Raw genomic sequence first — 26,053 nt, 5'->3', positions numbered from 1 at the left:
GGATGGGACGCTCACTGATTGGCTGCCCTGATTCTAGGGGAACCAATCAATGAGCGGTGACTGAGCAGGATGTTTGAACAGTGAATAATCCAGAGGAGTGAATGAGAGGATTTTACACCAGTGTTTTTTTTTGCACCATTGAAATTAAATAACACGTCATGAGGAAGTGAGAAGTTTAGCTCTGGAAATCCTAATTATGTTACACTGCTACTTTATTAAGTTTCATAGAGTTTCGCAGAATGATGGATGTTAAAACTTGTGGTCCAGTATTTCAGGCTTTGGAGCTAATTGATGAATAAATGTTTTGGGTAAAGTATTCCTTTCAGCCACCCTGTTGGATCAGGAGTGGTGTTCCAGTATAACATCCAGTCTTTGAATACAGAGGCGAGGATTCACCTTTGTAGCCTGACTTTCCTGGTTCCTTCAACATTTTGTGAAGAATTTCATTTAGTCAAAGTTTTCCAAAATCCACGTATAACCCTGTTAAAACATTGTTACTTGAGTTTTGGTTTGATGGATTTTACTGTATTATGCTCATTAGCAGGTATTTGTGGGCTTTTAGCAGATAAACTCCATATCAGTAATTCATGGCTCTTTTTCTGCTGTTGACATCATATCATAACAAAATGTTCAATTCTCGTTCCAGTTTCTGTCACTGGTTTAGTGTCTCAGTTCAAGTTCAAGTCAAGTTCTTTGGGAATCTGTTCTGTGCAGCAGCAGAGAGAGAACAGCAGACAGGAGAGAAGATACTGGAGCTGTTATCATCAGTGTGCAGATATGAAACTTTCCCTTTAACAGACATGTATGAGACGATGATGATAAGGAATATCAGTCTGGTTTCCTGTTGGATCTTTACTCCCACGTGAAGGACTATGAGACTAAAACAGGCTTGAGTGTCCTTCCAGCATTACAGTCAGTTTTCCAGTCAGCTCCTGCAGTCTGGTTCATAGACCTCTCAGAGAGAAAGACCTCCATCCTCCTGGAAGTGCTGAAACTCCAATCAGAGAAGAAACAAGTGGAGCTGACAGACTGCTCAGGTGAAGAGAGTGAAGTGAGGAGCTTCCTGCAGTGTCTGCCTTATATCTCACAGCTCAGGTAAGTAATAGAAAAACTGTATATTAAGAAATACTATGTGGTTTACTTCAGAAGAGGTTTGTCAATAAATTCAGTTTATCGTCAGTGTTTCAAAATGTATTCTAATTTACGATCCAACAAAATGTAGATAAAGATAATGCCATTTCTCAGTTCAGTATTTATTTAGTAATAAATAAAGTTTTTTATTAGTGTGATATTATCACAGCTAATGACACACTTACAATTAGAGTATTTCATCCTTCTGTATGAGTTTTCTCTAAATTTCCTCCTTGATGAAAAACACATTGCACATAAGATGGTTTGTAATGCAGTATGTCTTGTTCTTTACTTATGCTGTTTTCACTCTTCATCCCTAATATTGTGTTTTAGCTGTGATCCAGAGTTCTTCCAGAGTGTGTGTACACTCATCTCTGTAAGGTCCAGAGAGGAGGCCGAGCAGCTGTCCTCTGTGCTGCAGCTCCTGGGGTTCACCCTGCTGTTAACAGGAGAGTTACGCAGCAGAACCTGCAGGTCTGTGGGGAGAGTTCTCAGACTCTGTGGCTCTGATGTGGATCTCATCCTCACACCCAGAAAGATGTCTGTCAGAGGAGCCTCCCTCCTCTTTAGATGTACAGCACTTCACAGTCTGAGGTTTGTATTTCTGTAATCACTGCCTTTTGTTCTTTTAACTCCATCTTGTCCAGTTTGAATGTCCAGTTAGTGGTGAACGTCATTTATGTCGCAACTGCTTTTTTCTCTCTTTGATTTTCAGGCTTTCCAATAAGATGGCCTTGCTACTGTCTCGATGGGTAAGAAGAGGGAGAGCGGCCTGTCCTTTGGCTATTGAAGAGCTTTCTATTGCCCCTCAGACAGCCCAACCATCAGGCCGAGTATTGTTGAAGGTTGTCAGTAGTTTGGCATCCCTGCTGAGATACTGGGCAGTCAGACGGTTAGACCTGACTGAGTTCTGCGTCCCTGCTCAGGGTCTGATTCCACTGCTGCTTCACGATGGCCCTCTAACAATCAAGTAAAAGTCTTTCCTGAGCCTCATAAACACATACTAATGAATGAAAATGCTACATGTATTGATAATGAACTTTTCTAAGATATATTCATACATTTTTATCTGCAGACTGAGTGAGGAGACTTTCCAGCAGCTACTCTCCCTCCTCCATGAAATCCAGGACAAGGACTTGACCTGGTCCTTCTTGAATAAGGTTGGTGGAGAGCTGAGCTCCTTCTGTCTGAACTGGGAGCTTCTTCACTATCTGCTGCAGCAGTCGTCAGCTCAGACCATCACCGTGAACCTGAGGAAGAACCGCTTCTTACAGGAGAGCATCACACGTCTGCTTCCCTTTCTGGACAGGATTGTATTTAAAAGGTGATCAATTTGTTTGTTTTTTACCTTTTACCAGAAACAGACATTCAGTTGATCCTATTTAGTCATTTACAGTACACACGTGTTGTTGTGGCTTATGTTTTACAACAGTTTGTTGATTCTTTGACTTAACAAAGTGTCCTGGTGAATACACTTTATGTTCTCAGGCCCTGTCCCAGCTTTGTGTTGACTGCCATCAGAGAGGTCTATAAAGCTCGTGATAGTCCCATTATACCCAGTTTACTGAGGTCATTCGATCATGTGATCAACCTGACCTGCAGAGAGATGGACTCGGTGGACTGTGCTGCTCTGCTCTTCACCCTCAAACACAGTGACAGAGTTAAACTGAACCTCCTGTGGACCTCCATACCAACAGGGGAAATACAGTCCCTCCTCTTTACGCTGGACAAAGTTTCTCACCTCAGGTCAGACGTTAGTGCCGTTTCTCAAAGCTGTGCCTGGATCAGTCCTCTAAAACACACAGGATATAATGCACCTCTCCCTGGAGCACCTTGGAAAATATACATATGACATTAAAAGATAATTCTTGTTTATTACAGATTGGTTCTTTGTACTTTTGTCCATCATTCTGTCATTAATAATAACATTGTAGTCACCAAGTTAATAGCTGAGATCTGGGAGCTCGGAGCTGAAAAGACGAGCAATCAGACGATCAAACAGGCTGGAAACAAACCAACAGTTTTTCCAGATTATCTAAAGCACTTTATGTGGAGGTGACACTGAAAGTGAGCCTTGAAATGTCAGTAATAATCCCTCGTTGCACAGGAAACTGTACGTGCAGAACTCAGAACGTACAGTAGAAACAAATCTGAAGCAGGAAGTGGGTCTTTAAACTGCGATGGAGGTAATAATTTTACTGTTTGCCTTCGTTTTCTCTTCTAAATTAGTTTGTCTAACCTGGAGGTTTGTTTCCAACCTGTCTGATCGTCTGACTGCTTGTGTTTGTTGACCAATCAGAACGCTTATTAGTGATGTCACCATGTTGCCAGATCTTAGCTGTTAACGTGATGGACGTGATGGATGTTATTATTACTGATAGAAATTAAGGACAAAGCTATGATAATAAGACCCAAGTTGTAAAGAAACATAATTATCCTTTAAAATATGAAATATTATTAAATATTGTGGTGTCTTTTGTTTGGAATGAAATTGAATGCTTATATGATTATTTTGTTTTATTTTACTCCTCCCAGTGTCGACAGGAATCTGCTGCTGAGGTTCGTCCACTGCTGTGCCGCCTCTGACGCCCAGCAGGGGGCAGCAGTCGGCTTGCTCGGGGCTGTGCAGCACAGACTGGATCTGTCCTGCTCCTTCTCTGTGGAGCTGCCAGAGGAGGATCAGAGTGAGACTCTCAGTCTGACCGGTGATGACTGCAGGGCCGTCTCCACCGTCCTGAGACGCAGCAGCCGGGACACACAGCTCGACCTGCAGGACTGTGAGGTGGAGGACAGTGGACTGGACCAGCTGTTTCCTGTCCTAGACAGAGTCCGCCTCAGGTGGGAAAGACCACAAAACTTGACCACAAAGCTTGTTTTCGCTCCTGTTTATGCATCGTAACAGTCTGCTCTTTGCTCTGTTTCTCCTGTTTAGAGCCAGTAAAGCTGTCCTCCTCCAGCTGGTGTCCCTGGTTCCTGTGAACACTGAGAGGGACACAGTGAGACGGGCAGTGTCCCTGTGCAGAGCCCTGGGTGGAGAGCTGGACCTCAGTCACACCACACTGGATCAGAAGGCCTGTGGAGCTTTGGCCACGATGCTGGACTTCTCTGAAGGGCTGCCAGAGCTGGACCTCAGTCACTGTGAGCTCACTGACCAGCTGCTGCTCACACTCATCACACATCTGCACAAAGTACAAGTCCTGGAGTGAGTGTCAGCCTGTAAAGATACATGTGTTCTTGTGACTAAAGTGTCGGCTCTAGCCTCGGTGGAGGTGGAGATAATAGTAATTTATAAACAATATAAAACTACAACAGGTGGAGTTGGTGTGAGGTTCAAAAAGAGCCGGTAATGTCAGCTCCTCACAGTTTAATGAGCTGAGAGGACAGAAAGACGGCTTTTCTGGAGGAAGATGTTCCTTCTCTGGGAGGCAAAAATAAACGGTACCCCTATTAACATACAGTACTCCAAATATAGGGGGGCTGCACCCCAAATATTAATATTACTTACAGCACCCCAAATTTATTATAGATTCCCCCCACACGTGCTTTTAAGGGCAGATGATGTTGCATTCAATCTCAGGAGAGACTGAAGTTCCTGTCAGTGTTTATATGATGTGGACAAACTTTAGAAGACGAGTATATCTGTGTATTAGGGCTATGTCTACAGAAATGTGTAGTTCAAAAATATTCTGCACTTCCATTGCACTGTCTTGAATTGAATAGTTGTCATTTAGTTATCTGGGTGCGTTAACATGCGCACAGCTATGTCATCACTGTAAATGCCTTCAGAAAAGCAACAGTCTGGCCGAAGATAAGTTATATACACGGAGAAGTCCCCATAATAATCCTGCTGGCACGACAGATTTTATTCTGATTATCAAGAGAAAATGGGGTTTGGTGATTTGTTTAGAGTAAAAAATGTCCTGAGATCTTTGATGAATGGCCGCTATACTCCAAATTATCTGTGTAAAGTTGACGCTCAGTTATGCTGCAGTGTCACAAAACTTTAGAACTTTAATGAAGATACCCAGCTGTGCAATTCTGCAAAATTAGAGACTGACACAGTGCACAGACCTGCTGATGATGAGAGCTATCTGACTGACTGAAGAAAAAGAAGCAAAACATAACTGAAAAAGTAGTTTTTGTTGTTGTTAAAGTGATTTTGGAGGTCTGAATCTTTGTTCTAAACAGTGAACGTAACCCACTGACCAAAGGGAACTTCTTGTTGTCTGTATTTGTGTCTCCTGGCCGTTGTGTGTTCGACAGCACCTATACTGCCTCCAGCAGCAGCCTGCTGATATCATGTACAGTAATAAATGTGTCACTGTCTGTGTTTGTGTGCACGTTACAGTCTGAGTCACAACAAGATCACTGATGCTTCAGCGGACATGTTGCTCCAACTGGTCTCCATCAACCCCTCCGTGGACACTGTGCGGTGAGCAGACATTAATCAGTGCACCATTCGTGTATGAAGACATTTGCACTCACAGGCGAAGAGGAATCTTTCCTAATCTTAGATGAGTTAAATTAATACTGTTGCACATACTATTGTGGCTGGATGAGTGACGTTTGCTCTCTCTGCTTTGGTTTCTAGACTCTTCAGCAACAACATTGTGGACAGAACACCCTTTAAGAAAGACAAGCAGTTTGAAATCTGGTGAACCAGTCGTCGGTGTGCTGGTAATGTGCTGATCAGGGAATAACTGTCTTCTATTGATCACTAGATGAAAATATTACTGTAGCACAAGTACTAAAACTGTGTTTGTGGTCAATAGTTTACATTATGGTGACATTATAGTGACATCAGGTTAGACAAGGTGATCTCTGCCTTTCAGATGATTACCACTTTAGAATTTCTTGCATTTTTTTATATAATGATTAAGAAGACAGTTCATATGGAGGCCGAGAGCAGCCAGCAGCGTTTACTAATAATTATCTGGAGATCGTGACTTATCTCTTGTTCTTGAGATACTGTAGATTATTCTGTAATAATTCTCCCCATTTTTACACATCAGATTGTTCTGTTGGGATCGTGATTAAATAATTGTTTTATTCTGGCAAAACAAATAGAGCCCATAGCTATTACATCAATACTGTGAGTAGGCCTATTTTATCTTCATGTATTTTTGTATTTTGTGATAAATGTATTCTGGGATGCATGTTTAGCTCAAGGACGAGTAATGTTGCAATTAAGTTGCGATCAGGAGAAAACCATGTTCGGTATGTCGAGATAACAGTAAATTATCTCAAGAAAATGATCTTTAAAATGTAAATGAGTATCATTTTTAGATGATAGATTTAGATTTTTATGCAAAGAGATAGTGGCCATTTTCTCTGCCCGTTCTCTCTTCTCTTTATTTGACAGTTTTACAAACTTTTCCTCATTAAAATACCTCATTTACTGTAAACTGCAGTAATCAGTGTTTTCTTGCAGTGGGAAACACAGTGACTGTTGGTCGAATCAAATACAGTGAAAATCTGTGTTAACCACAGACCTGCTTCTGAGACTCAGACTCATGTTTTTTGGAAATACAATAACTATTGTAAAATATTGTGAAACGTACAGCTGTAAATATTCTCAATAAATAATTGATCAAAAACAGCCAAATGCCTCTAGCTACATTATGTTATTTATTAATTTATTTGATTTGAGTTTGTTTTACAGAGTATTAAAGAATCATCTCTCAAATTTTAAAACAGAAATGTACAGGTTTAAATGTGAACCATTTCAGTAACATGAAAGTTAAGAAAAAGTACAAAAGTATTTCTGTTTAAAAATATTATTACTTTCATTCTGGGACAAAGACAGATGTTCAAGTTGGAGTCGGTCAGTAAAATACTAAAAAAAGAAAAGTCATAGATATTTAAAGGAAGTTCACGCAGATATTTCTGCCTGCAAACACTAACAACAGACAGTCACATGAGGTACCTGATTAAAGAGAGAGAAATATACTGTATGTAATGTCATTTATCCTTCTTCTCTAATTTTGGCAAATCACTCTAACCCCAGAATTTTATTTAAGGTAATAGACTCTGTAATAACCCTGTAATTTTACCGACGCCTCACAGGATTTGTGTGAGAAGTTTTTACTTTTTTTTTTTTTACAAATAGAGTCATGGATATAAGGCAACAAATTGCCCCCCAGACCGTGTTTTACATGCCAGTAGGGACATTCTTAGTTATTTACGCAGTTTTAAACCTGTGTCACTGTCCTTTTGATCTGAAATCATATCCCGCATGAAATCAACCATGTGCAGCCTTGATATTATTCCCACTAAGTTTCTTAAAGAAGTTATTGACACAGTTGGGCCTAGTATTTTACTGATTATTAATAGCTCCTTAGAAAAAGGAAATTTTCCATCTGCTTTTAAACATGCCGTGGTACAACCTCTTTTGAAGAAACCTAACCTTGATTCTTCAGTTCTTAACAATTTTAGGCCAATTTGTAAACTTCCGTTTTTATCAAAAGTCTTAGAAAGAGTGGTTTCAACCCAACCTTTAGCTTTTATGTGTTGTAATAACATCTTTGGGAAGTTTCAGTCAGGTTTTAGAGCTTCACATAACACAGAGTCTTCCCTCCTCAAGATAACCAGTGACCTCCTTTTAGCAGCCGACAGGGGAGAGCGCAATTTTAATTTCTTTTAGACCTAAGTGCAGCTTTTGACACAGTAGATCATGTCATTTTAATTGTCTTAAAACATGGGTTGGCATCAAGGACACTGCACTTGGTTGGTTTTATTCTTACCTTTTAGAAAAAACCTATGCGGTCACCGTAGGTAACTACTCATCCTCTACAACTCACATTACCTGTGGTGTACCGCAAGGTTCAATTTTAGGTCCAATTTTATTTTCTATCTACATGCTTCCACTTCACAGCCTCATTCATCATCACAACGTCTCTTTTCATTGCTACGCAGATGACACACAGCACAACATGGATGGCACAACATTTTCTTCAGCTCAATAACTCTAAATCAGAAATCAAATTGTTCAGTCCACCAAAACCCCATCAGTCTCATTGAGATTAGCCTCGGTCCCTTGTCTGCAAACGTGAAGCCCACTGCCAGAAATTTGGGTGAACTATTTAATTCTGATCAAAGCTTTAAACCACAAATTAAAAAAGTTGTCCAGTCCTGTTTCCTCCAAATAAGAACCATCTCCAGAATTAAACCAGTGCTCTCACACTCTGACCTGGAAAGAGTCATTCACGCATTCGTCTCCTCTCGACTCGACTCCTGTAACTCCCTCCTTTCTGGCATAAACCAAAAGTCACTCTCTCGCCTGCAGCTGGTTCAGAGTGCGGCAGCGAGGCTTCTCACTGGTTTCTCACCAGTCATGGCTTCTCTCCATTGGCTCCCTGTTCGTTTTAGAATTGATTTGAAAAGATTTTACTGATCACTTTTAAAGCACGTCTGGGTCTGGCCCCAAGCTACATAATGGAAACGTTGACCCCATATGAGCCAGCTCGCAGCCTTAGATCCTCAGGTGGGGCCCTTCTGGCTGTTCGAAAGTCGAGGCTTAAATCTAAAAGGTGACTGTGCTTTTGCCATCAGGGCCCCTCGACTGTGGAACGACCTGCCTGAGGAGATAAGGCTTGCCGAATCAGTGCCTTCTTTTAAATCACTTGTTAAAACTCATTGCTTTTATGTGATGTCGTCCTTTTATTTGTCTCTTTATTGCTTTTATTGTTTCCATTTGTTTTTATTTCCTTTGTCATGTTTTTCATTGTTTTTAAGTTGTCTTGTCTTGCTTTGTTTGGCACTTCTGTTTGGCTCTCTGCTGTTATATTGCCCTCTGGATATCCTGTTTCTGCTACGCCTTGTCTGTCAAAGCACTTTGTAAACTGTTTTTAAAGGTGCTATATAAATAAAGTTCTTATTACTTGAAAACTTGTGTAATGTCAGCTGTCTCCAGTGTTTCTCTACACAGGGAGCAGCTCACACAGACTCAGGGGAACCAAACTCTAACCCAAACCTGAGCATAAACAGGGTGGAGAGGCTCCGTGGACGTGCAGCTGAAGGTGTGGAGGTGGATCAGAGGTTTACAGCAGTAAAATATTATGTGTATAATGATTACTTGAAAGTTTCTTGACCACATCTGCTTCCTGTGATCAATCTCTTTGTAGGACCTGAATTAATGGTGTCACTGCAGGTTTAAACAGTGTAACGGGTACTGCTTTGTATTCAAACTAAAATAACACTTCTCCACCCGAGTGATTGAGGGAGGTGGAGAAACACAACAAGTCAGATCAGTGGAAAAACTAAATTGTCCTCGCCCACAATGTGTATGTCTAACGATGCAGGGAAAAGGTATTCGCATCTGTTTTTCCCTCTCACTTGTATCAGTGTTTGTTAGGATCTCAGAGCATCCATCATACTCTCCACACCTGAGCGCGTCCAGTCTCCAGTGTGGACACTCCCATCCAGCAGACAGCAGCTTCGCTCCTGGATGATTGAAGCTCGGGTCTCTAGAGGACAGAGCTGCACAGCTTCTCTCAGACAGATTGCAGCCATTCACTCTGAAGAAACAATAATGGGCAAAAAAAAGAAGGTATTCTTTGTCCTCTCATGTCAAAGCTGTTAATCTATCTTGGATGGCCGCTTTTCGGAGGTGGTGAGGAGCAGTATCGGAGCACTCCAAGGAGCAGTACTGGTGCCATTTCTTTTCTCACTTTAAACCTCTGACTTTCATTTCAACTTGGGAACTTGTCACCTCCGAAAGCACTGTTACGCGTCCTCCATTGCATTGATCTGAAAAACCAGGGGGATTACAGAGGTCTGACAGAGGGATGCAATATGAACCACTTAAAGCTCAGCACCAGCAAAACTACAGAGTTGGTAGTTGACTTCATCATAAGCAGGAAACCTCCTGCCCTGGGAGAGGAAGTAGAGACAGTGGACAAAAATCTGTTATGACCACACAACACGTACACTTTCTTCAGTATACACCAGAGCACACTGTTTTTTCTGGGGATTTTGTGTACCACAAACATCAGTGTGTGCTGGAGATGCGGCTTCAAGGCCGGTGATGCCAGCCACCCTGGATATTCCCCTCCACCCCTAATACAGTATATGGCAGTATTTCCCCCCTGCTAGTCTCAGCTGTTAAATTTGGCATTATGACCCTGTTCGTTAAGCAAGCTAATTTTTAAGTCAAAGTTTATGTCCTAAATCTTGTGTTTTATCCTGCATTTTTTTTACTATAATGAAAAGCCGATTTTGCGTACTGCTATGGAAGGACTTATATTTTTATTTGAAATCCCCCCAAATATTATGAATTGTTTTCTTTTTTCATTCATCTGTATAATACACGATCTTTGAGGCACATCTGGTACAACGTGAGCTCATGGATGCACGTATCGTGAGAGTGACAGCTTGAACAGGTGCATTGTGGGAAGCAGTCTCTGACGCTGTCTCCCAGCTGTTTATTTCTTGACATTTAACGCCACTTTTCTCTCTATATCAAAGCTAAAATGCATCACAAAGTCGACATTAAATAAGTTATTATTTTAAAAGAAACATTTCCCGCCCCTAGTCGTTAGGACGGACTGAAACATGGAGGCCGGTGAAGGTAAAAGACGACTTTATCGAGCTAACTTAGCTAGAGGAGATGATGCTAATGCTGGCGGATACAGTTAGCTTTAACGTTAACTGCAACATGAAGCCGCATCTGCAGTATTTAATGTTACAGCCATATTCAGCGTGTTCATTTGTAGCTGTCAGCACGAAGAAATGTGCGAAATATTTAGTGAAAGACTTGTTTCTAAGCTATAGGGAGTAGCAGAGGGATTTTAACCCATGGAGGAATATTTATCTGCATTTCCACCCTTAAAAGCTTAATGGGTAAAGATGCCAGTTCACAGTCCAGTTCCACTTAACCCCAAATTGTTCCCCTCATGTAATCATCAATATCATATTTGAGAGTTGTGCATTGATGATTGCATCCAAGTCAGAAATGATTTACTGTTGTTTTAATTTTTCAAGTAAAGATAATAAGAATTGCTGCCGCTTCTTAGATCTTAAACGATTATTATTTAGTCAGTTGGTCGCCAGAAAGCTAATCTGAGTAATCATTAACTTACATTTGTTTCAATCACGCAAAAAAAAGGTTTAGATTTTCTGTGTTTTATATCATTTTAAACTGAATTTATTTGGGTTTGGACTGTTGGCTGTGCAAAAATAAAACAATGTGTACAATTTCTTAGATATTTCATAGACGATAAAGTTTGTCAGATTAATAAATAAAGAAAGTCATTTAATTGCATCCCTACTGCCTTTAGCCCCTCAGTCCTTAGTTATGTGTTTATTCATCATGAAATGATCTTGTTACACTCTCTTTAAAAAATATGAAAACAGCAATAATCAACTGATCTAAATCTTCCAATTTCTGGCAACATGAGATGGTGGAGGCGAGGTTAGACTCATGGAGAAATCCCGTCCAACATGTTTTCCCTCTTCGGAGAGGTGGAGGTGTGTCGTGGAAATCAGCAGCTTGTGTAGAACAAACACACGCGAGCAGCAGCTGTATTTTAGAGCAAACCACACGTCGCGGCACAGGAAGCCCTGAGGCTGCTGGGAAATGTTGTCTTCCTTTCGAGAAACACATACATTAAGAGTGCTTTTTGTGCGAGATAGAGGCCGACAATAGTCTTCTCCTCCACATCATCATTTGATTACAGTAATTAAACCGTGTGTAAACCGAGTTAAACTTCAAAAGTGAGGCAGCCGCTTTGATGATCTGCTCCCCTCTGCCAGGTGTCAGCAGTGCCACGCCCACGGAGGAGATGAATGGAGCTGGAAACTTGATGGATTTCCTGGACGAGCCTTTTCCTGACGTGGGCACGTATGAAGACTTCCACACCATTGACTGGCTGAGGGAGAAATCCAGAGACACAGACCGCCACCGCAAGGTTTGACCACGTTTTCTATATACACACACATGTATATATGTATTTTTAGCTTGTTGATGTTTCTTATTTAGCAGCAGTTGTTTTCTTGGTTAAGTTCTCTATACCTGCCAGAAAAGGTATCATTGTGTTGTTATAAACCTGGTGAGAACATAAAAACAGGTTCCTCCGGGGGTTTGGACTGTTTAGCCTTGTTCAGACAGAGAAATGCAAGAGACACTAGGGGCATAACAAGTGGGGAAAGAGGTAAGACATGAGTTGTTACCAATCACAATGAAAAAGTAGGCAGAAATACTGATACGGTTTCCCAAATCCCTTTTCATTCACTGGTTTCCTGTTGCATTTTGACAAGGAATCTGCATTGCGTCTCCTCAAAAGTTGTTTCTCCTTCCGCTCTGTGACAAAAAAACCCTGCCCCACCAGAATAGTATGAGTAACATTCTTCCTTTTGAAATGCATGGAGGCCAAAAGCTTTTCTCCTGAGTAATATGTCTCTGTGAACCGGATTCAGCAGCTCAGTTAGGTTAATTCACTCAAGTATTTCAATTTGGAAGAAGAATGTGGGCAGTGAAAGTGAGTGGGAAGCTCTTAAAAAAGTGCTGTTGGTGTTACCTTGAACAAAGCGCTTCACCTTTGTCTAGTGGAGCTGCAGTTTCTGAAGAGTAGGAACCTGTGACTGTTCCTACTGTCAGCAAAACGTTTGCTTCAATATGTTTGATATAGTTTCCAGGCTGCTACATTAATTTCTCCTTGTTGTTTGTCTACCAGATCACCAGTAAGAGTAAAGAGTCCATTTGGGAGCTGATCAAGAGCCTGCTGGACGCCTGGTCGGGATGGGTGGTGATGCTGCTCATCGGACTCCTCTCAGGTCAGTCGGGGGTCATTTCCCGAACTGATCCTATTCAGTAGTGCTTTCCTACTGAGTGTAAATCTATACGACGTCGCACTCACAGATGTGGAGGAGTCTCAGCATTGAGGGGGAAGGTATAAATAAAAGGGTGAACTCTGGCTGGGTTCATTATGTTGTGCTGGTTTGCTGCATGTTATGTAGCTGCAATAGCGGCGAGATGCTGGTTAACTTATATTTCAACTTTTCACAGCTTTTAAGTGTTGGCAGACACAGTACAGAAGCTTTCCAGCCTTTTTTGGATTCAGGAAAAGTCACGTGGAATATGTCTTTATTATTCTGCATTGTTTACGATGCCGCTGGTACACATGGCATTTTATTTACTTGCCTCAGAGAGCCGTCGGTTCAAGTCCGCAGAGCTGTGTGATAAATGAATAGAGTGTAAATCACTGATACTGATAGATGCTTTGCTCGTCTTCCTGTAAATGCTTAACTTCCCCAAAATAATCAGCTCTACAGTTGTTACAGAATACATAATGCTATGAATTTATTTTTTAATTGATTAATGCATGCATATGTGTATAAGACAATTTCTTTATTGTTTTTGTATTTATTGACAAGTTCATAGAAGACACACATTTACTTTTTTTATTTTTCATCACAGGGGGATGAAAATGTATCTGTAGCTTGAAACCGCTGCTGGTGGTTGTACCAGGACTCTCATCTCTCACTGAAAAACGTTGTTGTGGCTTGAGGTGTACTGACGAGTCCTGTTTTCTCCAGGTACGCTGGCCGGAGTGATCGACCTGGCGGTGGACTGGATGACAGACCTGAAGGAAGGTGTGTGTCTGTCGGCCTTCTGGTACAGCCACGAGCAGTGCTGCTGGACGTCCAACGAGACGACTTTCGACGACCGAGACAAGTGTCCGCAGTGGCAGAAGTGGGCCGAGCTGATGACCGGCCACGCTGAGGTCAGACCTGGCTTTCATCAAAATAAAACAACATCTGAAAAATCACTAAGGGCACATAGGAGTTCAACCCACAGCTGCACAATGATCCCCCATTACTAATCATTTGTTTTCTTTCTTGCCAATTTGCAGCCAAGTCAATTTATTTACAGCACATTTAAAATCGAAACATTTTGACCAGTGAGCTTTAGGCAAATAAGTGCAACAGACAAAATAAAAGCGATCATGTTGTCTTGTTAATAACGGTGGAGACTCAAAAGCAGTTATAAAAACATGAGTCTTAAGATGGGATTTAAAAGTGCCAAAAGGTGTTGCCCAGTTTGGGAGCAGCAATGGGAAATGCTCACCAGATGAAGCTGTGCAAAAAATGTCAGCTATACTTTTAATAAAGCCGTTTTATTGAGGAATCATTTTATCAGGAAATAATAAAAAGAAGTGGGAACTTTGTGCTCAATAAGTGCTTCAAAAATTCCCACAATTTAACAAAAACTGTAGTTCCTGCTAACAATCTCTACATCTTTCTGTGATGATGTAAATTGACTGATTTATAAATCTCATTTTAATTCTCACTATAGTGTGAACTATTAAGTGTTTGTTATATAGGGAATAGTGAGTGAGTGATCGAAGGAGAGGGGAGAAGAAAGATAGTAATGTTTTTGTGACTGTTATATTTGACTTTCTTCTTTCAGGGAGCAGGAGCGTACGTGTTGAACTACTTCCTGTATGTTCTGTGGGCTCTGCTGTTTTCCTTCCTGGCGGTGTCACTGGTGCGAGTGTTTGCTCCGTATGCCTGCGGTTCAGGAATCCCAGAGGTGAAACAAACACTGACGTTCCTGTTCAAACACATTACAATGCTTTGTGCAGGTCTACAATAGGCCTGCATTCCAACTTGACACCTAATACCAGTACCATAGACAATGAAAATAATCGGTAATTGCAGCCCTTACAGATATTACCGTCATGTTCTTCTTTTTGATAGTAAAAAGAATTCACAGATATCATTATTTGTGGTTTTGTGCAGATCAAGACAATCCTCAGCGGCTTCATCATCCGGGGCTACCTGGGGAAGTGGACCCTGCTGATCAAGACGGTCACTCTGGTCCTGGCGGTGTCGTCGGGTCTCAGCCTGGGCAAGGAGGGCCCTCTGGTCCACGTGGCCTGTTGCTGCGGAAACCTGTTCTGCAGCCTCTTCTCCAAGTACAGCAAGAACGAGGGCAAGCGGCGAGAGGTACGCTGCTGATAGTGCAGGTCAGCTGTTTGCAAAAAGTGGGACCCAACAGATAAAACACCAAAAGGAGAAGCAGATGTATCAGCAGAACTTTTGTCATCAAATGCATTCAGATGTCTGAAATACAAACATTAGAGGTCTTTATTTGTCATAACACATGACATAACCATGAGTTTCATGCTCACGTTGAGGTGAATCCAGAATTGAGTTAACAGAACAATACGCACCTAATCTTCAGCTTAACTTCACTTAATAATGTCCTCTTAATAATGAATTTAAACAACTTTATTAACAAAACCAATATATAAAAATCAAACATCACCGCTCAAACAAGAAGCTGTACCATACTAATATTAAAAACATGTATCACAAAAAATTTACAGTTTAATTTAAGTAATTTAAGTGTTACAGAGACTTTATGTAGCAATTTCCATGTTTTTCAGGCCTTTTTTGTTCTGAAAAAGTGGTTATTGGTTTTATGGAATCCTATTAATGAGATAATTTATACAGATTTAGGGAAGATTTAAAAAATGTGATTTATGTATGTGGAATTGGTCCAGCAATATAATCAAATTTGAAATATACTGAAATATGTTGAGTGGATGTTACAGAGTTTCACTACCAGTCGTTCAGGAGGCAAGTGGCTGATTCCTTAGCTGACCCTGACCTCTGACCTTTCAGGTGCTATCAGCTGCAGCAGCAGCTGGAGTGTCGGTGGCCTTTGGAGCGCCCATCGGAGGAGTTCTGTTCAGCCTGGAAGAGGTTTGTTTAAAATCCTGCTTACACAAGTTCACCTGCTGCATTCAGGATCTGTGTCGTGTTGTTTTCTTGCTTTGCCGTTTTGTTCGTCTACAGCTTTTCTCTTCCAGTGGTTAAGGTATTATTTCTCTAAAAGAAAACAACACTTGATGAATCTCCTAACAATCCCCCGCCCTTCGTCTCTCCTGCAGGTCAGTTACTACTTCCCTCTGAAGACTCTGTGGCGTTCGTTCTTCGCCGCCCTGGTCGCTGCCTTCACACTGCGCTCCATCAATCCGTTTGGCAACAGCCGCCTGGTGCTCTTCTACGTGGAGTACCACACGCCGTGGTACATGGCCGAGCTGGTCCCATTCATCCTGCTGGGCGTGTTCGGCGGCCTCTGGGGGACCCTCTTTATCCGGGCCAACATCGCCTGGTGCCGGCGGAGGAAGACCACCCAGCTGGGGAAGTACCCGGTCCTGGAGGTCATCGCTGTGACAGGTATCACTGCCGTGCTGGCGTTCCCCAACCCGTACACCCGGCGCAGCACCAGCGAGCTCATCTCTGAGCTCTTCAACGACTGCGGCGCGCTGGAGTCGTCGCAGCTCTGTGATTATATTAATAACCCCAACATGAGTCGCCCGGTGGACGACATCCCAGATCGACCGGCGGGGCCCGGGGTCTACAACGCCCTGTGGCAGCTCGCCCTCGCTCTCATCTTCAAGATCGTCATCACCATCTTCACCTTTGGCATGAAGGTCAGTACGAGGAAGATGATGACGATGAATAAATTTGGTTTGTCAAGAAAATCTCATTTTCTCCGCTTTTAAAGGTGCAGAATTAATGTGAGGACAAATGGTAGAAGTGCAGCCATCTTTTCTTCTTTTCAGACTTGACTTCAAGTACAAATAATTAATATGGAGTATTTGTCAAATCTGATTTCTGATAAGTTATACTACTTTCCATGTCACTGCTTCAGCAAGATAATAATGTAGCAAATTGGGTTGTAAGATACGACTATATATATACTGAGATGATAGAAACCATTAGAGGTGGTTTGCTATACCGTTTATACTGAGTTTTCTATCCTTTTTCACAATGTCTGAAAGAGCCGTCCGGTTTATCATTAAAAATCAGGTTTGGGTCTGTCCAGTGAGGCCTTTTGGCAACCTCGAGAGTGGAAAGACAAGTGGTCTTTGAAATCCAGACTGAAAGAGCCACCTGTACTATTTTACCTGACCTAATGCTTTTTGTAACCCTCTTGACGACTCCGTTTCCTCTCCAGATCCCGTCAGGCCTCTTCATTCCCAGCATGGCGGTTGGAGCTATCGCAGGACGGATCGTCGGGATCGCCGTGGAGCAGATGGCGTACCACCACCACGACTGGATCATCTTCAAGAACTGGTGCCGGCCCGGCGCAGACTGTGTCACACCTGGACTCTACGCCATGGTGGGAGCCGCCGCCTGTCTGGGTGAGTGGACGCCGTTCATAGATCGCAGCATCTCTGTCTATGAGCGTTTACATGGGTGAAGACGAGTAAAATCCTTTTTAGCATTTAGCCTTCTTACTCTGCCTGTTGAGGTTAGCACATTCAAAACATTTTTAGGGGTTGGTGGGAGTCGTGCGAGGGGTCAGGCCAAGCAGAGCGCCTGCTGCTGCCCTGTGGGGTGAATTCACTTTCTGTTGTAGGTGGCACATTGCTTATTAAATCGATCACGATGTGGAAAATGAAAATGTTAAAGCAGGAAAGATTTCATGTGAGACGGAATACAGCGGGCAGACGGATAACTAGAATAACAAAAAGAGAAATTTAAATCCCATTTTATGTTTCCATTTTAAAAATAGTTTATCATTTAAAGAATAAAAGAGGAAATAGTATTATTTCCTAATTATTATATTAGTTTTTTTAATGCATCATTTGAAGTTAATTTTAATTTATTGATTCATATATTTATTTAGTTTATCAGTTCATTCACTGATATAATTAAACACAAAAAAAATGTATAATTACTGCAGTGACACACTCCAGATTCCATACTTTTAGGGCTGCAAGCAACAATCGATTATTTTCATCATTGATTAATTTCTTGATGATTAGTACAAAATGTCCCTCACCGTTTCCCAGATATTTTACATTTTTGTATTTACATCTTTAGATGTCTTGTTTGTCTGACCAACAGTCCAAAGCACAAAAATATTCAGTTTACAAAGATATAAAACTGAGAAAAAACAATTTTGATACATTTGATAAGCTAAATAAATAAATAAATAAATGAGCTTGATTATCAAAATAGTTGTAAATTAATAAACTGTTCATCTGCATCCCGACTGTACCTTTCCTGTAAACGAGTTGTGATTGCATCCCTTCAGGCGGGGTGACCAGGATGACCGTCTCCCTGGTGGTCATCATGTTCGAGCTCACCGGCGGTTTGGAGTACATCGTCCCCCTGATGGCCGCCGCCGTCACCAGCAAGTGGGTGGCGGACGCCTTCGGGAAAGAGGGAATCTACGAGTCGCACATCCAGCTCAACGGCTACCCCTACCTGGACGTCAGGGACGAGTTCACCCACCGCACCCTGGCCACCGACGTGATGCGGCCCCGCAGGAACGACCCCCCTCTGGCCGTCCTCACCCAGGACACAACCACGGTGGAGGACATCGAGACGCTGATCAAAGACACCGATTATAACGGCTTCCCGGTGGTCGTGTCCAGAGAGTCGGAGCGGCTCATCGGCTTTGTTCAGCGCCGGGACCTCACCCTCGCCATCAGTAAGTTTGTTAAACCCGTTCAGGGCCGCGTTTCCCAAAAGCGTCTTGAGGTTAAGATGTTTAAAATCCATCTCATAAACCTGCTTAAGACTTTAGCTCTGCGTGGAAAAACGAAATAAAATGTTTGCAGCTGTGATAACTTTCAGAGCAGTAAAATTATGAACCGCTGTGCAGTCTGTGTTCTGAAACCTGAAGCAGCACGCCCCGACCGACACATCTGCTTCCATTTTTTTTTAACACAGCTGTTTTCACTCTGAACACCCACTAAGAGGTGTTTCCCAGAAGCATCATAACTTAAGACGCTGTTAGAAGAGATTGTAGATTAACGAGTACCTGCTACACACTCGTAGAGGGCTAAGAGAGAAGTTTTTACTGACTATACTTTTATCATGACCATTAATATTCTCTGGTAAGCGACCTATGATGTCACACGAGTGATGATGTTTAAATTCATCCATATTTTCTCTCTTTTTATTCACGCAACGTATGTTGTTTGCCACATGCTTATATTTTTTTAAGCTGTCTTCCACCCAGGAACGTGAATTATAAAGGGCAGCAAGCTGAAAGCAGTTCACCACATTTACTCTTTGTGATTGATTTTTTTTATTATTATATAGCACGACAGTTAAATATGTCAAGTGTATTCAGCAATCTTTTCGGCAATGAGGACAGCCGACATTAAGAAGCTCTCAACGGCATGCGCTTGCACTCGCTCTTGAATGCTGCTCTTGGAAACGTAGAAATTTAAGAGCATTCGTAGATTGTTATCAGGAAACGGGGCCCAGATTAGTTTCCATTCGCCAACCAGGCACGAGGATGTTTTAACAGACCTCTTCTCCTGTCCGTCCACAGAAAACGCCCGTCAGAAGCAGGACGGCGTGGTGAGCAGCTCGGTGGTCTACTTCACCGAGGACGCGCCGCAGCTGCCGGCCAGCAACCCGCAGCCGCTGAAGCTGCGGCGCATCCTGAACCTCAGCCCCTTCACCGTCACCGACCACACGCCCATGGAGACGGTGGTGGACATCTTCCGCAAGCTGGGCCTCCGCCAGTGTCTCGTCACCAGGAGCGGGTAAGAACAGGACTCACGCTGGAGCAAAAGTGCGCACATCAGAAGGTGTCATTAAGAGCACAGATATGGAAAGATACTCGCTCAGGACGTTTGCATTTATTTTCTAATAATCTGTCCAAAGAGTTTTCTCGCAACATTTCAGTGAACAGAAGTTTACAACATGTTGCAGCAGCTGACTTCTTAAAACAACGACTCAGTAAACCACAAATAAAAAGCTTTTCTAAATGTAAAAACAACATTTTAAAAATCATATAGTTGTATTTGTTGAATGCACTCAACTGTATTTAGTGAACAAACAAGTGAGCAAAGATTTTAGATGTTTCATATGTGACACTGATTTCATACATGATTTATCGTGAATATAAATGTAAATCATAAATTTCAACAGTGTACATTTGTAGCTTAAAGGATGTATTTAGCTAAAGGCTATGGCTGCAAATTGATTTATCAATATTTTCACTATTGATTCATCTGTCTTATTCTCCTTTTTATTTGAATCATTGTTCAGTCTTTAAAATGTTAGAAAATAGTAAAAGACGTCCATTAAAACTTCCATAAAAGATATTCAGTTCACAGTGTTATATAACATTTGAGACTATTGATTGATTAATTGAATGTTTAATTGTTTATCAAAATAATTTTCTTTTGAGGTGTAACAGCTCCATCTGGTGGGCAAGTAAAATGATGTCATTTTCTGTAAAAGAGTGGGGGGACAGTGTTGAATTAGCTAAATAAAATGGTTTTGATCATTAACCTTGATCAGTGGGAAATAACGGATCATGGATTTTGGGTTACGGCTGATCAGGTCTATAAATTGATATTAAAGATATTAGGTTTACCATCACATACGATAAAAGAAAAATCATCACTGTTGAGAAGCTGGAGCCAAAGAACGTTTTACATTTTTGTTGCCTGTTAATTTCCTGCAGCACTTTTTAATCCGTTCTTCTGCTGCATTGGCAAGTGACCGGAAAGACCTGAAGTGACGCTAACCTCTGACCTTGTTTATTTCCCTCTCTGTGTCTGTTCAGGCGTCTCCTGGGCATCATCACCAAGAAGGATGTTCTGCGACACATGGCTCAAATGATGAACCAGGATCCAGAGTCCATCATGTTCAATTAGCAAGAGAGGAAAGCTTTACTCCACCGACGGTGTAAATAGGTGAAACTGGTGCGACGCTACTGTACTGCAACCTGTGAAAAGTCCCTCCCACCTCCTGACAGGCAAGTCCCAACCCTGTAGTGACCACAGCAGCACTGCTCCACGTGTTTTCAATGTAACTGTGCTGGAATATTTAGCCAGTGGCAGAATGCTTCTACTTCAGTGTAAAGATTCATAGTTTTAACATTTCAAACCCTCAGATAATCGGTTGTTTGCAGACTGAAAAAAAGAGATAGGAAAACGTAGAGAGCTTCTTTTTCTTTGCTATCATCATCTGAAAACACGTGCTGTCACATGTTGCTAACAATGCTGAGAGTTTAGCAGGTTTAATGTTCAGAGTGCCAAACTCAGGTTCTCCAGTAGCAGCAGCAGCTTTAATCATGATCGACACTCCCACAGTCATTTGTTTAGTGCTGCTAGTTCAAATAAAACATTTAGAAAGTCACGCTGAAGGGACACACTGAGGCTGAAAGCAGTGTTTGCAACTTAGACACGCAGTTGTGGTCAAGTGTAAGGATGTGTGTTAGTGGAGCTTCAGAGGCGAATCACAGGGTTACTGCACAGACCTGGAAAGTCTGGCAAATTGTAGAAAATGTATTTGATACTGATGATATCTAGTGATCTTACAATGATGAAAATAACGTCAGGAGAAGTCTGTAAAGACTGCTACGACCCGAGGCTCTTTTGCAACGTATTTTTATGAGCTTAGCCACGACTCTCAGTTCACACATGGTGATCTGTGTTGTTATAAATTGTTACAGAGAGGCATGGAATATCATCTCGTTCAAAAAAAGGTGTGGTTGAAAATACTGTTTAAAGGTCCAGTGTGGAGGATTTAGTGGCTTCTAGCGGTGAAATTGCAGTTTGCAACCATTTGAACACCGCTCGCCTCGCCCTCCCCTTCCAAGCGTGTAGGAGAAACTACGGTGGCTGCGAAACTTGGGAAAAATGTGAACAGCCCTCTCTAGAGCCAGTGTTTGGTTTGTCCATTCTGGGCTACTGTAGAAACATGGCGGTGCAATATGGCGGCCTCCGTGGAAGGGGACCCGCTCCCTCTGTAGATATAAACGGCTTATTCTAAGGTAACGAAAACACAACGGTTCTTATTTTCAGGTGATTATACACTAATGAAAACGTACTAAATAATCATCATATTCTGCAAATAGAGCCCCCTAAATATCACACACTGGACCGTTTAACTTACAGATTCTCACATTCCTGAAACTGGAAAAAGTTTGGTATGTTTGCTTGATAAAATTGCTACAGATACATTTTCATACATCTTCACTATTTAATTAATTCATTAATTAATTGTTTCAGCTCTATTGTAGCCAGTTGCATCGGTTGTAGCAGCTCCAAAAAACTGATTGCTCAGAAGTTAAATGTCCTGTTCTCTCTCTCTCTTATAGTGCCCCCCCCCCAACACACACACACACAAAAACAAACACACAAAAACAAACACACATTATTTGTCTTATTATTATTTTGTTATTTGCCTCACAGCTTGTGAAAGTAAGAAACCGAAGGCACAGCCCTGTGAAACAGAGTTCACAGGTACAAACTCAAATGTACAAGTTCACAAAACTAAGATTAAAGGTACCAAAGTCTATTTCAAGCACACTTTTTTGAATGATATAATATTCTGTAATAGTGCTGCCAATATACAGTATGCTGGAAGATGGTTGATGTTGGCCTTAGAAAAGTTCAATTGTTTGTTAAAAAATCCCACAAAATGTGTAAATGTGCTGTTGAGGTGAAAATCTGTGGAAAGTACAGAATTTTGTAGGAATCCTTAAATCTTGGTGGTTCGCTGGTTTTCGTGGTGAAATGGTACTCGGGCATCATGGATGCTTTAAAGAAATGGGACCAGTAGTTTGAAGTCTGAAGTTCAGCCCCACTGAACCCTGATATTATGATTATTATTATTATAAACTGTCTGTAACACTGATTTTATTTAAAGTTGGAGAGTTTGGGACTGCTGTACTTTGAGTTTGGGTTAACAGTTTCTGTTTTTTGTTGCTGCCATATTTATATTAATTCTGCCTGTGTTAATGTTCGTTTTTATGCATCAGTGGCACCATTCAACTTGTTTCTGTTACTTTGACCTGAAGCTCATACAAACTGTCTGAAACACTAAATGTTGCTTTTACTGTAGCAGTTAAGTATCAGAACACATTCTTGTCAATGTTGGATTTTTGTTATCTTGTGTTAATTTAATTATGTCAGAAGGTTTTAAAGAGCCTCAAAATGTGTTCAATAACAGTAAACTTGCAGGTTCATTGCACGTCAAACTGTGCGAGATTCGTCTATATAATTTCTAATACATCCATCTGTTGTGCTGGATCATTATCGCCGCCGCTACTTACCTCATTAAGCGGATCGGGTTTCGGCCAGATGTGACCAGTCCACAGTAAGTACAGTTTCTTGTCAGTATCGTCATATAAATTCAGTGGTTCCTGGGCAGTTTTTAGCGCCACAGCATCTCTGACCTCATGTTTCATAATTATACTAATGAGTTCCACGCGGTGAGGTTTACAGATTTTAAACCTGGAGAAAAACTCTTTACTGGCAGGACCCTGAGGTGATAGAATTGGCATCACGTGAGAAAAAGTCGCATTGGTGCATCTCTATTTTTAGTCTACATACTGATTGTTTTCTTATAATCAAATTTTCAACTTTCAAGGTGAAGTACCACATGTTAGGAAAAGGCAGAGTGGCTAAATCAACATTTCTTTTCGCTCCAGTGAGCTATCTTGTAGTTTTAGTTGGTCGAAATGGAAGGAAATAGTGTCAACGAAAGGAGCGAATATGGTCCTAAATTTGTGACCTTGTCAGAATTTTGTCTTGGTCTGGCAATCACCAGGAGGCACGTCCGTCATCTTTTTGCAGGTGCTGTGTGCGCGGGTCGTTTTTGTTTTGGCTGTCTTTGGTCTCCAAATTGTCGTTGGACGTGTCTCACAGACTGTCGCTTTGGATCGCCTCGAAAGATTTCGCCAGGTTTCTCTCACGATTGTCAACTTTTAGAAGTGGGCTTTTCAAAAGGTAACGCAGACGAGAATAGTTTCAAAACCAGGAATAAAGTTGACATATTCGTTTAACATTTTTCAGCTAAGTAACCAATGGTACTATAAGATGTCAAACATAACACAGCACTGCTGTACCTCTAGGCCTGTCACGATAACTACTTTTGTTGGACGATATATTGTCCCAGCAATAACTGCGATAAACGATATTATTGTCATTTTAAGGGATACCATCGCATTGATTTGCATAAAGCATAGTGGTTGTGTCTGTTGCAGAAAGAGACACATACAAAAAACTTTAGCCAAAACATTGTATATTTGAAGTAAAAAAAAGTTTTTATGAAATCTACAAAGGGAGGGAGAAGATCAAACGAACTATTTAAATATTTACAAGCTATAGGAAGCCTCTAATCCAGAGATCCGGAGAGAGAGAGCGAGAGAGAAGCTCAAACCTCCACCTACTGACTGTCGGCACACGCCGCAAGACGAAAGACGAGACCCGGCGCTGTTGGCAGAAGAGCCGAGCACTGCGACTGTTCTGAGCAGCGTGCATGGGGATGAATTACAATATGATATGTGAATATATTTCTCGGCTTTTCCCTGATGGTCTGAATAGGTCGCTAAATTTGTCGCTAGTCACTTTTTAGAAATAAAGTCAAAAAGACGCTAAATGTAGCGAGAAAGTCGCCAAGTTGGTAACACTGTGTGTGGAGTAGGAGTAGCCTGAGCCACGCCCACGGCGAAACTCCACGCAAAGAGAAGACGACCAGAGATGACAGCAACGACGAGAGATCTCAGAAACCGCTTAGGCGCTGCGCCCGAAGTCTTGTAACGGTAGGGGAAACCCTGCTGTTGATTCTGGCATCATGTTGGCTAAAATGTTGGTGATATTCTTACGTAAACAGACACGCATGTAAACACAATATCGAGGTCAGCAAAAATGATCGAGGTCATGTCCATATATCGTACAGGAAGTAGATAACGTAATTATCGCGACAGGCCTTTGTACCTCTGCTGTTAGTGACATTGGAAGCTACCTGGAGACACCTGTGGTCAGGCAGCTGCAGAAGGATCATAGCATGAAGCAAAATAACTGAGGAGGACAGAAGTGTCGTAAATGTTGCTAATATTTCCACGCAGGTCTGGAAAATGATCCAGGAAAACAAACGTTATCATTTCCTGGACTTAAAAATATAAAGCTGCTCTAAAAGATTCTGGGGAAAAAAAGTTGTTTTTGATTCCCGCTCCTCGACTGCACATTCAGTGTTTTTCATTTCCTGTGTGGTGAAGAATAACCTCGACCGGTCAGAGCTCCCAGCTGCTAACAGATCATAAAAACTGGAAAAACACACTCCGTGTTGTTGAAGCAACTTTTTGTTTTTAAATGCCAAGAGAATGTATTGAAAAAATAACTGTGTTGTGTATATATAGAAGATTTATTGTGTTTAATTTAATTTAATTTTGTCTGAAACACACTAATGTTGAGCCCTGGGGTTTTTTTTTTCCAACTCTCTAAATATTTATCAGATGCATTACTCGTACAGAAAACACTTTTTTTTTTTTGGAATTTGTAAATGAAGTGATTGAAAAATAAACCTTTCAGTTTACCTTCACATGATGAATAAACGCGGTTCGGTTTGCTTCTTTTTTAATGTGTACAGAGTTGACATTGTAGTTCTCACATTGATGCTTTTTATTTAGTTTCCTAAATTTAAAAGTAAAAGTAAGGGGTCTCTAATATGTTAGTGTTTGGGTGTTTTGTATATATTAATATATATCTTTAAAAAAAACACACTTTGAAATAGTGAAACAGTCAGAGATGGCAAGAAATGAAAAATAAGCATTTTCATTTTTAAAAGCTGTAAATGGGCTGATTGTGAAATAAATGGATGTGTTCATAAAATCAACGATACATTTCTTGTCGCTTACATTCACATCGATCAAGATTAATGTTCAAAATAATTTTATGTTGTGTAATTTCAAGGATAAGTCTGGTGTTATTCTTTATTTTATTTTAAAAAAAACCCAAAACCAACATGTTAGTCCGTCTCTCAATACTGTCTGACTTCCTGTCTGTGGCTCTCAGCTCCGAGTCCATTGGTTCCTACTGAAGATGTAAATCTTTAAAAACACCTCACAAATATATAGTTTTATTTTTAAAAAGGCTCAGTAATTTCCTAAAACAGCTTTCGGCAAATGTTACTCAAACAGCAG

At 41.3% G+C, this 26,053-nt stretch overlaps 2 protein-coding genes across 11 annotated transcripts in view; both read left to right on the top strand.

Moving 5' to 3' along the window:
• Positions 1-6,722, top strand: part of LOC122871863 (protein NLRC5-like) — a 31,197-nt gene extending 24,475 nt beyond the window's left edge. For 5 of the 9 annotated variants that reach the window (XR_006376951.1, XR_006376952.1, XR_006376949.1 and 2 more), the window contains 2 exons: positions 647-1,095; positions 1,465-1,606. Coding sequence is in view for 2 of the 9 variants with exons in the window: in XM_044187366.1 (XP_044043301.1) it covers positions 1,465-1,725; positions 1,847-2,101; positions 2,207-2,455; positions 2,620-2,877; positions 3,667-3,969; positions 4,064-4,333; positions 5,480-5,563; positions 5,723-5,789 (1,747 nt within the window). In the remaining 7 variants the exon portion in view is untranslated. Of the gene's footprint in view, positions 1-646; positions 1,096-1,464; positions 1,726-1,846; positions 2,102-2,206; positions 2,456-2,619; positions 2,878-3,666; positions 3,970-4,063; positions 4,334-5,479; positions 5,564-5,722 lie in introns of those variants that run through there. The other 4 variants (XM_044187366.1, XM_044187367.1, XR_006376954.1 and 1 more) reach the window with 3 other exon arrangements.
• Positions 6,723-10,406: 3,684 nt separating this feature from the next.
• Positions 10,407-25,746, top strand: LOC122872439 (H(+)/Cl(-) exchange transporter 4). Of its 2 annotated transcripts, none has more exons than XM_044188686.1 (12): positions 10,407-10,511; positions 11,884-12,038; positions 12,804-12,903; positions 13,666-13,853; positions 14,540-14,662; positions 14,872-15,078; positions 15,760-15,840; positions 16,029-16,574; positions 17,102-17,288; positions 18,188-18,586; positions 19,439-19,655; positions 20,687-25,746. In XM_044188686.1, exons 2-12 carry the CDS (start codon positions 11,913-11,915, stop codon positions 20,775-20,777), a joined length of 2,265 nt encoding a protein of 754 aa, XP_044044621.1. In that variant the 5' UTR covers positions 10,407-10,511; positions 11,884-11,912; the 3' UTR covers positions 20,778-25,746. The 2 variants fall into 2 exon arrangements, with proteins under 2 accessions (XP_044044621.1, XP_044044620.1); XM_044188685.1 differs by lacking the exon at positions 10,407-10,511 and adding an exon at positions 10,518-10,699.
• Positions 25,747-26,053: the final 307 nt, after the last annotated feature.

Source organism: Siniperca chuatsi, linkage group LG24 (assembly GCF_020085105.1).
Source record: "Siniperca chuatsi isolate FFG_IHB_CAS linkage group LG24, ASM2008510v1, whole genome shotgun sequence".
Lineage (NCBI taxonomy): Eukaryota > Metazoa > Chordata > Actinopteri > Centrarchiformes > Sinipercidae > Siniperca > Siniperca chuatsi.
This window is presented reverse-complemented; position numbering and strand designations above follow the sequence as displayed.